The sequence below is a fragment of the Aegilops tauschii genome, chromosome 6 (assembly GCF_002575655.3).
Source record: "Aegilops tauschii subsp. strangulata cultivar AL8/78 chromosome 6, Aet v6.0, whole genome shotgun sequence".
NCBI lineage: Eukaryota > Viridiplantae > Streptophyta > Magnoliopsida > Poales > Poaceae > Aegilops > Aegilops tauschii.
The window spans coordinates 188,137,674-188,152,495 of NC_053040.3; the positions used below are offsets into that span (position 1 = coordinate 188,137,674).

General features: G+C 48.0%; 2 protein-coding genes across 4 annotated transcripts; one reads left to right on the forward strand and one right to left on the reverse strand.

Annotated features, from left to right (window-relative positions):
* The first annotated feature begins 1,771 nt into the window (after positions 1–1,771).
* LOC109769041 (uncharacterized) lies at positions 1,772–5,995 on the forward strand. Of its 3 annotated transcripts, none has more exons than XM_045229838.2 (8): positions 1,772–2,460; positions 3,249–3,351; positions 3,435–3,500; positions 4,685–4,849; positions 4,943–5,039; positions 5,255–5,396; positions 5,475–5,582; positions 5,684–5,995. In XM_045229838.2, the coding sequence occupies exons 1-6, from the start codon at positions 1,872–1,874 to the stop codon at positions 5,261–5,263; spliced, it is 1,029 nt and encodes a 342-aa protein (XP_045085773.1). In that variant the 5' UTR covers positions 1,772–1,871; the 3' UTR covers positions 5,264–5,396; positions 5,475–5,582; positions 5,684–5,995. The 3 variants fall into 3 exon arrangements, with proteins under 3 accessions (XP_045085773.1, XP_020183379.1, XP_020183372.1); XM_020327790.4 differs by having other exon boundaries at positions 1,774–2,460; positions 5,270–5,396; XM_020327783.4 differs by having other exon boundaries at positions 1,775–2,460; positions 5,270–5,396; positions 5,478–5,582.
* A 2,406-nt stretch (positions 5,996–8,401) lies between these two features.
* LOC109769058 (cytochrome P450 711A1) lies at positions 8,402–10,559 on the reverse strand. The gene is made up of 2 exons (XM_020327798.4): positions 10,094–10,559; positions 8,402–10,002 (listed from the first exon to the last, which is right to left on the reverse strand). The coding sequence occupies exons 1-2, from the start codon at positions 10,351–10,353 to the stop codon at positions 8,628–8,630; spliced, it is 1,635 nt and encodes a 544-aa protein (XP_020183387.1). The 5' UTR covers positions 10,354–10,559; the 3' UTR covers positions 8,402–8,627.
* Between the last annotated feature and the right edge of the window lie 4,263 nt (positions 10,560–14,822).

The window sequence follows — 14,822 nt, forward strand, 5'->3', positions numbered from 1 at the left end:
GCTCGCCGTGACCCCCCCCTTAACATCGATGAAATTGAACTTGTGGCCAAATAATTCGCTGCTAGCAGAACTCCTGAGCTGGATGGATCTCACAGGTTATTTCTCAAGAGATGTCGATGCATTACAAAAGTGGACTTATACAAAATGACTAATGATTTATTTGAAGTGAGCTCTGACGTCCACAATATCAGCATTGCTTACATCACTTTAATACCTAAAAATATAGCCCTCTAAAACAATGAATGGCTATAGGCCTATCTATCCGGTTAGCCTCCCTTTGAAGTTCTTCACCAAGCATCCCAATCCTCACCAAAGCCAATATGGATTTATTAAAAGGTAAACCATCCATGATTATCTTGGTCGGGTTTTTTAGTATCTCCACTTGTGCCACCACTCCAAGAAACCCATCATCATTCTCAAACTTGACTTTGAGAAAGCTTTTGATAAAGTGGAATATTGCACTATTCTTGTTCCGCTTGAGGCAAAAGGATTTGGCCCTAAATGGATTGGATGGTAAACAAAGTTCTTCAATCTGCCTCCACCTCTTTCCCGCTCAATGGAGCACCTCGAAAAGTCACTCACTGCAAAAGAGAGGACTGACAAGGTGATCCCCTATCCTAACTCCTATTTATGCTTGTTGTTGACCTTCTTTGCCCTGTTATTAATGAAGCTTGATATACTGGGTGTCTTAGGCTTCCTATTGATAATTTCCATGTTAGAAATATCCGATCATCCAATATGCTAATGGCACCCTTGTGACTATGCATGTTGTTGAAAATCAGTTCATGAACCTTAAGGATATTTAGGAAAAAAATTAGTCACTCCATTGGTCTTTTTGTTAACTAAAGTAAAGCCTCAATGGTGCGGCAAGACGTGCATATGCTTCTAGTTGTTGGTGAAGTTGGGGCGCTCGTGGATTCTTTAGACCTTGTGCAAGCGTGAAATGAAGTAATCAAAGTTTGAAGCCCGTACGCAGCGATTGGTGTTGGAGTGTTTTCAGACTGCTCAACAACCTTTCAACATTGTTCGAAGAATGCAAGTTTTTAGACTGTTCTATTTGGATCATGTTTTTGTTTGTTTTTGTCCGTGTGGTTACAAGTTTGATTTTTCCGATCTACAACTCTCTTCATCGGCGATGGTTGCTGTTCTGGTGCGCTGGTCTTTTGTAGCCTTAGCACGACGACTTCCCGACTGTCTACTACAACAAGGTTTGACCAGCTCCGGTGAAGGAGGGGCGATGACGGCGGCGCGCCTTCGGCTCGCTCCAATGCTTGTAGTCGTCGCTTGGTGGTTTATAGACCTGGTTGTAATTTTTATTACCTCTTTTTTATTACCTCTTGTGTTCTCTATACCGTCATGACTGATGAATAGATTGAGAATTTCTCTCTCGAAAAAAAGTAACCATACCCATAGAAAGAAGGTGGCTTTTTTCTCGAGAGTACGCCAATGACGTAACATATTTTTATATAAGGTAGAAAATATTTATAAGAACGCAAACGGGATTCAAACATCTCGGTGGTGTGGACCATAGTCAAAGACCAACACCCTATAAACAAACTAGTTTACTCTCTCAGAAAACGATCTAATCCACCATCACCTCCCAGGCCTGCCTTCCTTCAGACGGCTATTTCGTCAAGAATTTGAAAAAAAAAAGATCCCGGATTTGCAGAAGGGTGTCTTTTAAATTGAGATTTTCAGAGTGCAGTGACCAGGTTAGGAAACGAAACAAAAAAAGAAAAAAAGTATAGTGAGTTCACCCACGACTCCACGAGGCCCCGAGACAAGTTTGACAGTCGCCACTTCTCAAAGTGAAGAAAGAAACATCGAGAAAAGAAAGCGAGAGAACCGCTCCGAGTCGTGACTCGTCGGCCATGGCGCAGCCGTCGGCGGCGGCGAGGAAGCCCTCGGCAGCGCCAACCGTCGTCCTGACACTTGTCCTGGCCCTCGCCTCCGCGGGCCTCCTCTTCCTCCTAGTCCACCTCTCCCCTTCGTCGCCATCCGCGCACCCGCACCCCCACCGCCGCCTCCGCCTGCGCGGTGCCCACCTCAGGCACGGAGGCGCCATCCCGCACCAGATCCCGTTCGACCCCGTCATCGCGGACCTCGAGCGCCTCCTGGACGACCGCGAGTGGGAGCGCCTGGCTGCCGCGGGGCTGCACGCGCCGGGCATGGAGTCTGCCCCCGTGCCAGAGGACCTTGCCGACTACGAGGACGAGTACATCAATGACGCCGCGCGGTTCAACATGACGCTGCGCGTGGCGGCGCTCTTCCCCAAGATCGACGTGGACCCCGCCGACGATGCCGTGACGGGCGCCGAGCTGGCTGCGTGGAATCTCGCGTCCGCGCGGCGGGAGGTGCTGCACCGCACCGCCCGGGAGCTCGACCTGCACGACCGCGACCACGACGGCCGCGTCGCCTTCTCCGAGTACGAGAGGCCCAGCTGGGCTTGGCGGTTCGACGGTACGTACGTATCTGTATGATCCGAGCTCATGACGTCCCCATTTCGGATCCGTGTAGCGATACATGCGCGGATGCGCCTAGTCAGGAAAAAGTTCGTCCATTGGGAGATAATTATACTCATGTGAGTTGTGAGGGTAGTGATGCATTTGATTCAGAGTTGTAGTTCAGTCCACTTAGTATACTTAGTATAATGAATGCGGCCTTCAAAAAGGAAGAGGAATGAATGCAGCTCATGCCTGTTCTCTGCTGGATATTTGAAGTCATTTACATAGGCTCTCCAGTCCTCAGTCCTGACTACACTTAACTGACTGTGATGGAATCTAGGCTCACCGTGCTCCTTTGAGCGTTCATATAATGCCATTGTCTAGGATATAGTCTCAAATTGACCGTATTTGGGGAAATTCTGGTAGGTACCATTTTAAGTTCGTGTTCTGAACAATTTTCTAATGTTTGTGAGCATACCAAGCACCTATTCGTATGCATCTTGCGAAGACTTTACTTGTACAGTTCTCAATGTGTTTCCTGGTTCAACTAGTAAACGTGGAGCATTCATATTCTAGATCTATTGAACAGAGTTTTGCATATAGATCCAGCTTGAATAGTTCCCATGTGGATTAACAAAGTTGTATCTCACACTGAAAGTAAAAAAAAAACTCATTCATGTGCGCCTATGAAGCTCGTAATAAGTAGGTCAAGCATCCTTTGATAAACCGTGTTCTTCAACTACCAAATGATCACATGTGTGCCTTAACGATGTGAGTTGAGCACTAAATCTCATATATGTCCAGATAATAACTCAACCAGTGATGGGATGGGATGGTGGAAGGAGGGGCACTTCAATGCTGCGGATATGGACGGTGACGGCTTTCTAAATCTGATGGAGTTTAACGAGTATAACTTTCTATCTGACCTCCTTTATCTTCTGAAGTACCATGATTGTTCTACCTATGATTTACTTGATTCACTGCATGCAGCTTCTTACATCCAGCTGATACTACCAACCCAAAGCTAATACATTGGTTGTGCAAAGAAGAAGTCAGGTGCTTCTTTTCTCCAACTTTTTTCCTTGCACATTTTCCTTTCAGATTTCAACAGCTACTTTTGCATGGTCTTATTAGTGTTCAGTTCTGCAAAAAAGAATGAAGATGGAAAGTTTTTTCTTGAAAATAAAAGAAGAACCTTTATGGAATTTCTGGTCATACTCTTAGTGATATCAGAGGCAGATCATTTTGAAATTCGAACACTATTATTGGTTAATCAAATAAACCGTGGATCATAGTAAAGGGGTCGACATTTTGACTTCTCATTAATTCCTGTAATTGACTTATTTCTCAACTATGATGCTGCATGATACTACATATGAGTTTTCGCGCGGTTTGGTTATAACCGAACTCTGAAGCATTTTATGACATACTCCCTCCGTCCCATAATATAAGAGCGTTTTTTACACCACACTAGTGTAAAAAACGCTCTTATATTATGGGACGGAGGGAGTATCTTGGTACTTGATTAGTCAACTGTGTCAAACAGCTGCATGGAATTCGTTGGTACTTGAATCCAGCCATTTTAAGAACTAAGCCTTAGGAATTTAATGGAAGACTTAGTGTGTGTTTGATTTGTGCCCAAAGTAGCTTATGGAACCTAGCTGATTTTTTTGGTGTTACCGTATACGTTGGCTAATTGGCTGGCCAGGTTCTTGCTGTTATTTGGCGCCTATAGTTGAACTTGAGAGCCACCAAAAACATCACATTACCAAAATTTCGGCCTCAAGCTAAACATTGCCGAACTAAGGCTAACTTGTAATGGTTTTGGTTAGGCACTTTCGGTATCAAGGAGTCGTATGAAAACAACGAGTCCATACTCTGAATTCGGTTTATTACGTATAATTATACTGATTCTTGCTGAGTCCCAAACCATTTGTGCAGGTAAACAGGATAGTATAATATTTCTTGAAACTAGTATGAATCATGTTGACTCAAAATCTCTGCCCATCACACTGCAAACCAATTAAAACCAGCTATTTCATCCATTTTATGGATTGTCCAAAATCTTTGTACTATTGTGTTAGCCAGTACCAAGTAGGTGATCCAGGCTGAAACGTTTATCCAAACTAAATTTATTTTAGGAACCCTGACACAATCACATGTCTGTGAGCTTCTCTTATAGGAGTCAGGTTACATTTTGACAATCACCATTGTAAGATCGGTTTTTGTTGACTATTCAGGGAAAGAGACAAAGATAATGACAGGAAGCTCAATTTCCAAGAGTTTTATAGTGGTTTGTTTTACTCAGTTCGACATTACGATGATGAAACTTCAACAGATGACTCCAATGGCTCTAATGCACCGGCTAGAAAATCGTTTTCACAGCTTGATCTGGATAATGATGGGTAAAAATTACAGTTCATGGTGTCATCTATTTGTCATATTTACCGAATAATGTAATTGTGAGTCTGAGTTTGGAGGCTTCCCCCTTTCTGTAGGCTTTTGTCAGCAGACGAGCTAAAACCTATCATCGGAAAACTCCATCCAGCAGAAAACTTCTATGCCAAGCAACAAGCTGACTATGTGATATCACAGGTAACGAGCTGACAGCATCTCATTCTGTTTCTAGGATATTTTGGCTTGCCTTTCTATTTAATGCTGTCAGAATTGTCCTCTAGATTTCGTAACCCATGTACCATGATCTTCTAGCAACCTTTGCTTCGATACATTCTGTCAACTCCAACCAAGTTGAATGAGTAATTCTGCAGTATGTTTCTCAAGAAATTACCCGCTGATTTTTTATCTGATAGACCTTCTGAATGTAGGCTGACACAAACAAAGATGGACAGCTGAGTTTGAATGAGATGATTGAGAACCCCTATGTATTTTACAGTGCTTTATTCACAGAAGATGATTATGGATCTCATGACGAGCTCCGGTAGTTCCTTCAAGGTACGTGGTGCTCGGTATCGGACTTCATATGCTTTATTTCATTGTTACTTTTAATAATCAATGAGCTTGAATGTTTAGCAGTAGGTGGTATTCAGGACCTTTGAACGCTTGGTTAGACATTGCTGCGGATATATATCTTCAATGATCTGTTGGCCCCATCTACTGCCTTGCCAAGCACATTTCACGGTATATCAGTTGAAGTACATTATCAGTTCTTATTCATTGCTTTTGCACCGAAGTATTCGAGTGCTTGCTATTTTCTAATCCATGATTTCCTTCTTTACCAGGCGATTTCCATGTATAACACAAGCGTGCATTTCCACACGCCTGTTTTAGCAACAGAGCATTCATTTGTTACATTAAGATGCTTGAATTAGTTTCATGTTTTGCATGGCAAGTTAGCATTGGTTCTTCCATATATAGTTTTTGGTGTGCAAAAGTAGGTTGTTGTTCCAGGATCACACACTTGTAAACTATGAAACCAGGAAGGTGCAGCTGTAGGGCTTGTATGTATGTATGTAACTGGCATTCCTGAACCCTATCTGTAAACATTGTGAAGTTATGTTCTATGAAAATGATTCTATTCTCTTCTCGTGCGACATTTTGGCATCGATAATCCGCTGCCTTATTTTGCCAGAAAGAGCACTCTTCTTTCTTTTGGCAGGCGCAGTCAAAATGAAAGGAGAACATCCAGCACCTGAAGCATATATAGCTTTAGTGAAATATCTAAGTACCCAAGCCTACTCGTAAATATCGTCTGTCCAGCCAAGGTTAGAGCATGTTTGGAACATGATAACTGTTAATGTTCCTTCTGATCCGAAATGTAAGTGGTTCTAGCTTTGTCAATCTGACCAAGTTTATAGAGAAAAAAATATGGATTTTGGTAGTACATTTTTTTTATAGACTCGGTCAAACTGAGAAGTTTGATTTTGGGACAAAACTACTAGAATTGCTTGCATTTTCGAACAGAAGGAGTAACTGTTAAGTGAAGCAAGACATCAAGTGATCAACATTTCTACGGTGCCAGTGTACATCCATCTTATTGTATTCTTGCAGATCAAGGTGTTAGTTTCATTTGTCTAAAATTGTCTAAATCCATGCTCGCATCTGATAACATTTTTGCAAATCAATTGACCTGCTAATAGTATCATTGCGTGCAAATCAATTTCCGCAGCACACTTGCAACTTCCAATATCGAAATATTGATGGGAGTGGCTGTTTCCAAGTTGATCGGACTGATAGTTCTAAGAGCAACTCCAACGGGGAGACCCATTTCGTTCATCCACGTCCGTTTGGGTCGGTGCGGACAAAAACGCTAGCCCAACGCGTCGATCCATTCCCAAAATCCGTCCGCATCACCTTCGCACGGACCCATTTCCGACGCAAAATTGCGCATGAAATGCGTCCCAGCGGACGCGCCGCGCGTCCCCTCGAAGTCCGCCGCGGTCCCACTTGTCGGCCGCCCAACCACTACCCACGTCTTATTAAATGCCAGCACCTACCTTGGGGCCGGCCTGGCAGCGTGTGGAAGGTCCGCGAGCTCGTCCTTTTTAATAGAAGCGTGCGGCGGGGCCGGCCTCATCCACTTCCAACATCCGTCCACATCTAGCCACACCGTGCTCCGTCGCCGGCGACCAGGAACCCTAGCAAGCCCAAACCACCATGGAGATTTTCAATGGCAAGGGGAGGGGGAAGCTGACCCCCGGTGCGAGCTCTTCCGCCGCTGCCTCCTAGACGCGGCTCGCCACCGGAGAGGCAGCGTCTGTACATACCAGTCCAACAGTCACGATGGCATTGGCCGTACCGCCGGCCACTGCCGTATCCGGATGTCAACCTGCCTCACAACTGGCATCTAGATCCGTAGCGGATCCATATTCCTGCAGTGCCACGCACGCCGCGGGCGCATGCCGAGGAGGTTCGTCGGCGTCGCGAGGCCCTCACTCCGGAGCAGCGGCGGATGCGTGCCTACGCGGCAGACTCCCCCAACTGGGAGCGCTGGTTCGCGCTAGAGCACGAGGAGGAGCGCCGCCAGGGCGTCCACGTCGACCATGACGTTCCTCCGCCGCCGCCTGAGGTTCTGCTGCACGAGCAGGACGAAGAGGCGGCGTACAAAGCCGCCCTCGAGCTAGCCCTACAGCACGCGCCGGAGGCGAGCAGGATTGAGGAGGAAGCCCAATGGGATGGGATGGAGCGCGCCCTCGCCTTGTCGGCGGCAGGGGACTCCGTCCACACCCGCTCTTCGACTCGCCTCCGCCGCCTATCGTTGAGCCCAAGCCAGAGCCGGAGCCGATGCAGAAGCGCTCGCCGCCTCCACCCACTTGGCCGGAGGAGTCCTACACGTGGACCGGCGAGTACCGCGAGTGGGTGAGCGCGCCTCCGGTCCACTACGCCGCGACGTCGGAGGAGGAGGCGGCCTACCTTGAGCGCTGGAAGGCGCACTGGCTCGCCCATGAGGAGGCCGACGGCGAGCGGCAGATGCTTTGGGAGCAGCAGCTGCGCCGCGACGCGGAGGCATTGCGGCTTGAGGAGGAGGAGGAGCGTGCCGAGCCGCAATACTGGCGCCCCAGTAGACGCCGGAGGAGGCTGCCCTGGCAGCGTACCAAGCGGCGTTCGGGTGGCCTGGCCCTGCTCCCATCTTCATCGACCTCACCGGCGGCGATGGCGACGTCAAAGGCAAGGGCAAGGCGGAGGACGTCTAGGGCAGGGTGCTGGCACAAACTTTTTTTATGTTTTATTAATGTTTAATTAGGTTTAAGTGAACTTTAGCCGGCGGTTGACCGGTCACTTAATGTTTTATTATGTTTATTTCTGCGGCCTGTTTTTTTCTCCACGCCGATAAATTTGGGTTTGTCTTCCGTTGTTGTTGGACGCTCAAGCGACCAATATGAAAATGCGGACGCGCATATCCGTCTAACCGACTCAAACGGACGAAAAGCGGACAAAACGCGCGTCCATTTGAATCGGCGCGTTGGAGTTGCTCTAAGTTGATCCCTTCGGTGTTGGTATTGACCACAAACGAGCTAGCCGCACATTTCTGATTACCGTTTCTTAAACAACTCATAACTACGTAGTAGTAGTTAATCAGAATATTAGCAGCTTAATCACGCCGACATACACCTCTGGCCACCTTAGCTATACATGATGTAAACTCAGCTCACTCACAGACTGACACACACACCTCGCCACCTAAGCCGTCGTATCATGCTCATGCTTGTGGTTGGGGATAATGATTCACGTGGAAGGGCCTGGCGATGAGTCCCTCGTCGTCCTCCTGATGGCTCTGAGCTTGACGCCGTGGCGGAAGCCGAGGACGAGGTCGAAGTCGAACTGGATGGGCGACTCCATGGCCGGCGAGTGGCGGAAGACGTACCGTCGGTACAGGTGCACCACGGCGAGCTTCACCTGCTGCAGCGCGAACCTGTGCCCCACGCACGCCCTCGGCCCGATGCCGAAGGGGATGTGCGCGTAAGGGTGCCGCGCCCGCTCCTCCTCCCCCTCCGCCGCGAACCGCTCCGGCCGGAACTCCTCCGGCTCCGGGAACTGCCGCGCGTCGCGGGCCAGCACCCCCGGCGCCAGCCACACGTACGTGCCCCTCGGGAGGCGGTACCCGGCGATCTCCACCTCCTCGGAGGTCTCCCTGGCGATCAGCGGCGACACCAGGTGGAACCTCATGGCCTCCTTGATCACCAGGTCCAGGTACGGGAACCTGCCCTGGAGGTCGTCGGCGTCGGGGGCCGCGCCGCCGAACGCGTCCACCTCCGCCAGCAGCTTCCCCTCCACGCGCGGGTGGCACGACACCAGGTACACTACCGACGACACCGTGAACGCCGTCGTCTTGGTCCCGGCGATCAGGTGCTCGTACGCCAGCGCGCGCACGTGCCTGTCCTCCAGCGCCAGGTCCCTGGCGCCGCCCTCCCTCGCGTCCAGCAGCGCCGCGATGAAGTCCAGCGCGGCGCCCGGCGGGGAGGCGCTGTTCTCGCGGTCCCTGCGCCGGCCGGCGATGATGGCGTCGATGCGGCGGCACAGCAGGCGCTCGTTCTCCTCCATCTTGTAGTCCGCCGTGCCGGGCACCCGCCGCAGGAGGCGCTTGCACGGCGTCTGCACGCACGGGAGAAAGAGGCCGAGGATGGTGGACAGAGAGCTGGACAGGTCCATCTTGATGAACTCCATGGACCTCTTGTACTCCTCCAGGAACCCCCTCACGTCCTCGCCGCCGTCCGCCGCGGCGACCTTCTTGCAGAGGCCGAAGTCGATGCCGAAGGCCGTCCTGCCGATGATGTCGATGGCCATGCGCAGCGAGAGCTGGCAGAAGGGGACGCAGTCCTGGTCCGGGCAGGCAGCGACGCTGTCCACCAGCGCGTCGACGTAGGGCTGCATCGTCGGGACGAGGCCGGCGAGCCGGGCCGGCTGGTAGAGCGGGACCACCGTATTCCTCATGGAGGACCAGGTGGAGTCCCTGGTGAGGAAGAGCGCGTCCTGGTGCAGCGACCCCACCGTCGGCGGCGGGGTGCTCCGGTTGCGGATGTCCTTGAACTTCTTGATGCCCACCTCCTTGCACAGCTCCGCATTCGCCACGATCACCAGCGGCTGCCTCCCCATGTGAAACCTGCACCGATCGAGCATCACGTCCATGTTTTGGAACGCCATTACATGGCACCTGAAGAAGAAGGAGATGATGATGGATTTAATGTTACTACCGGAAGATGGGGCCGTGCTCCTTGGCGATGGCGCGGAAGACGTCTGGTCCATGGTTGGCGAGAAGATGGAGATGGCCGAGGGGAAACCTGGCGGGAGGCCCCGGGACCCTCCTGAGGGCCCAGAATGGCGCGTAGAAGTAGACCAGAAACGCGCCGATCACGGCCACCGAAGACAAGAGGAGCAGAGCGGGCGCGCTTGTGCCGTGTGCGGCGGCATGGTCTGCGGTTTCCAGAGCAATGGAGCAGTTGGTGGCTTCCATGGAGATGGAGGAGGAAGGAGGAGCTACGAGCTGTGCCTGCTGCTTATCAGTGTTCGTTCTGGTCTCTGCACTGGCTCGTGTTGCTCGTGCCTGCCAGTTTATAAAGCGGCGTTCGTCATCGACGTTGCTGTCTTCCGTGTCGTCTTGGTCAGATGTTGTATGTGGCTCCCCGCAAATAAATCAAAATAAATCATGATGTCTGTGCTCTGTGGCAGCAGGGGTGTCTCTGGCTCTCTGCCAGGTTTCGCGGCGTTGTGCAGTCTCGAATCGTGCGGTGCCTTTGAATTGCGTCGACGATGCAGTGTGTTCGTTTTGGTCTCAGCTGGCCGATGCCGTCCGACTTTGCCCACGGTGCTCTTTTTATTTTTTATAATACGTGACTTATTAATAAAATAAAGATTCGCTTACAGGACTGAAAAGATAGGATAATCCTATGAAAAAACCCACGGTGCTCTTTGCTGTGTTTCCCCCCTTTATTTCTCTATATACGCTATGTGTGTTGTTGGTGTACACAGTTTTTGCTTTATCTCTTCTCCCGTGCCTCATTCCAGTGAAGGAAATATGCCCTAGAGACAATAATAAAGTTATTATTTATATTTCCTTATATCATGATAAATGTTTATTATTCATGCTAGAATTGTATTAACCGGAAACTTAGTACATGTGTGAATACATAGACAAACAAAGTGTCCCTAGTATGCCTTTACTAAGACTAGCTCGTTAATCAAAGATGGTTAAGTTTCCTAGCCATAGACATGTGTTGTCATTTGATAAACGGGAGAATGATGTGATGGACAACACCCATCCGTTAGCTTGGCACTATGATCGTTTAGTTTATTGCTATTGCTTTCTTCATAACTTATACATGTTCCTATGACTATGAGATTATGCAACTTCCGAATACCGAAGAAACACTTAGTGTGCTATCAAACGTCACAATGTAACTGGGTGATTATAAAGATGCTCTACAGGTGTCTACGATGGTGTTTGTTGAGTTTGTTGGGGAACACAGTAATTTCAAAAAAATTCTTACGATCACGCAAGATCTATCTAGGAGAAGCATAGCAACAAGCGGGAAGAGTGCATCCACGTATCCTCGTAGACCGAAAGCGGAAGCGTTTTATCAACGCGGTTGATGTAGTCGTACGTCTTCACGATCCGACCGATCCTAGCACCGAACGTACGGCACCTCCGTGTTCAGCACACGTTCAGCTCGATGACGTCCCTCGTACTCTTGATCCAGTTGAGGCCGAGTGAGAGCTCCGTCAGCACGACGACGTGGCGACGGTGATGATGAAGTTACCGGCGCAGTGCTTCGCCTAAGCACTATGACGATATGACCGAGGTGTGTAACTGTGGAGGGGGGCACCGCACACGGCTAAGACAAATCTTGAGTGCCTTTGGGGTGCCCCCTCCCCACGTATATAAAGGAGGGAGGGAGGAGGAGGCCGGCCTAGGAGGAGGCGCGCGCCAAGGGGGGGGGGCAATCCTACTCCAAGTAGGTTTGCCCCCCCTTTCCTATTCCTACTAGGAGAAGGAGGAAAGAGGAGGAGGGGAGAAGGAAAGAGGGGGCCGCCCCCCAAACCCAAAACCAATTCGGTTTGGGCCTAGAGGGGGCGCGCCCCACACCTTGCTTGCTGCCCTCTTTCTCCACTAGGGCCCAATAAGGCCCTTAGACTCCCCGGGGGGTTCTGGTAACCTCCCGGTACTCCGAAAAATACTCGATACACTTCGGAACCCTTCCGGTGTCCGAATATAACCTTTCAATATATCAATCTTTATGTCTCGACCATTTCGAGACTCCTCGTCATCTCCGTGATCTCATCCGGAACTCCAAACAACCTTCCGCACATCAAATCACGTAACTCATAATACAAATCGTCATCGAACGTTAAGCGTGAGGACCCTACGGGTTCGAGAACTATGTAGACATGACCGAGACACATCTCCGATCAATAACCAATAGCGGAACCTGGATGCTCATATTGGCTCCTACATATTCTGGGAAGATCTTTATCGGTCAAACCGCATAACAACATATGTTGTTCCCTTTGTCATCGGTATGTTACTTGCCCGAGATTCGATCGTCGGTATCATCATACCTAGTTCAATCTCGTTACCGGTAAGTCTCTTTACTCGTTCCGTAATGCATCATCCCGCAACTAACTCATTAGTCACATTGCTTGCAAGGCTTATAGTGATGATCATTACCAAGAGGGCCCAGAGATACCTCTCCGATACACGGAGTGACAAATCCTAATATCGATCTATGCCAACTCAACAAACACCATCGGAGACACCTGTAGAGCATCTTTATAATTACCCAGTTACGTTGTGACGTTTGATAGCACACTAAGTGTTCCTCCAGTATTCGGGAGTTGCATAATCTCATAGTCAGAGGAACATGTATAAGTCATGAAAAAAGCAATAGCAATAAAACTAAACGATCATAGTGCTAAGCTAACAGATGGGTCTTGTCCATCACATCATTCTCTAATGATGTCATCCCGTTCATCAAATGACAACACATGTCTATGGCTAGGAAACTTAACCATCTTTGATTAACGAGCTAGTCAAGTAGAGGCATACTAGGGACACTCTGTTTGTCTATGTATTCACACATGTACTAAGTTTCTGGTTAATAAAATTCTAGCATGAATAATAAACATTTATCATGAAATAAGGAAATAAATAATAACTTTATTATTGCCTCTAGGGCATATTTCCTTCAGTCTCCCACTTGCACTAGAGTCAATAATCTAGTTCGCATCGCTATGTGATTTAACACCAATAGTTCATATCACCATGTGAATAACACCCATAGTTCACATCGCCATGTGACCAACACTCAAAGTGTTTGCTAGAGTCAGTAATCTAGTTCACATCACCATGTGATTAACACCCAAAGAGTACTAAGGTATGATCATGTTTTGCTTGTGAGAGAAGTTTAGTCAACGGGTCTGCCAAATTCAGAGCCGTATGTATTTTGCAAATTTTCTATGTCTACAATGCTCTGCATGGAGCTACTCTAGCTAATTGCTCACACTTTCAATATGTATCCAGATCGAGACTCAGAGTCATCCAGATCGGTGTCAAAGCTTGAATCGACATAACTCTTTATGAAAAACTCTTTATCACCTCCATAACCGAGAAATATTTCCTTAGTCCCCTAAGGATAATTTTGACCAATGTCAAGTTATCCACTCCTAGATCACTATTGTACTCCCTTGCCAAACTCAGGGCAGGGTATACAATAGGTCTGGTACACAGCATGTCATACTTTATAGAACCTATGGCTGAGGCATAGGGAATGACTTTCATTCTCTCTCTATCTTCTGCCGTGGTCGGGCTTTGAGTCTTACTCAACTTCACACCTTGCAACACAGGCAAGAACTCCTTCTTTGACTTTTCCATTTTGAACTACTTCAAAAACTTGTCAAGGTATGTACTCATTGAAAAAACTTATCAAGTGTATTGATCTATCTCTATAGATTTTGATGCTCAATATGTAAGCAGCTTCACCGAGGTCTTTCTTTGAAAAACTCCTTTATGCTTTCCAGAAAATTCTACATCATTTATGATCAACAATATGTCATTCACATATACTTATCAGAAAGGCTGTAGTGCTCCCACTCACTTTCTTGTAAATACAGGCTTCACCGCAAGTGTGTATAAAACTATATGCTTTGATCAACTCATCAAAGCGTATATTCCAACTCTGAGATGCTTGCAACAGTCCATAGATGGATCGCTGGAGCTTTGCACATTTTGTTAGTACCTTTAGGATTAACAAAACCTTCTGGTTGCATCATATACAACTCTTCTTTAAGAAATCCATTAAGGAATGTAGTTTTGACATCCATTTGCCAGATTTCATAAAATGCGGTAATTGCTAACATGATTCGGACAGACTTAAGCACCGATACGAGTGAGAAAATCTCATCGTATTCAACACCTTGAACTTGTCGAAAACATTTTTTTCGACAATTCGAGCTTTGTCGATAGTAACACTACTATCAGCGTTCGTCTTCCTCTTAAAGATCCATTTATTCTCTATGGCTTGCCGATCATCGGGCAAGTCAACCAAAGTCCACACTTTGTTCTCATACATGGATCCCATCTCAGATTTCATGGCCTTAAACCATTTTGCGGAATCTGGGCTCATCATCGCTTCCTCATAGTTCGTAGGTTTGTCGTGGTCTAGTAACATGACTTCCAGAACCGTCTTACCGTACCACTCTGGTGCGGAACGTACTCTGGTTGACCTATGAGGTCTGGTAGTAACTTGATATGAAGTTTCATGATCACCATCATTAACTTCCTCACTAATTGGTGTAGGCATCACTGGAACTGATTTTTGTGATGAATTACTTTCCAATTCGGGAGAAGGTACAATTACCTCATCAAGTTCTACTTTCCTCCCACTCACTTCTTTCGAGGGAAACTTCTTCTCTAGAAAGTATCCATTT

What these genes read in the sequence shown, in the direction of transcription:
- LOC109769041 (XM_020327790.4), top strand. Translation starts at nt 1,872, where the DNA reads ATGGCGCAGCCGTCGGCGGCGGCGAGGAAGCCCTCGGCAGCGCCAACC. An exon ending in CTGGGCTTGGCGGTTCGACG is followed by an intron (nt 2,461 to 3,248) that starts GTACGTACGTAT and finishes ATATATGTCCAG; the next exon opens with ATAATAACTCAACCAGTGAT. An exon ending in CTTGATCTGGATAATGATGG is followed by an intron (nt 4,850 to 4,942) that starts GTAAAAATTACA and finishes CCCTTTCTGTAG; the next exon opens with GCTTTTGTCAGCAGACGAGC.
- LOC109769058 (XM_020327798.4), bottom strand. Translation starts at nt 10,353, where the DNA reads ATGGAAGCCACCAACTGCTCCATTGCTCTGGAAACCGCAGACCATGCC. An exon ending in GAGCACGGCCCCATCTTCCG is followed by an intron (nt 10,003 to 10,093) that starts GTAGTAACATTA and finishes CGATCGGTGCAG; the next exon opens with GTTTCACATGGGGAGGCAGC.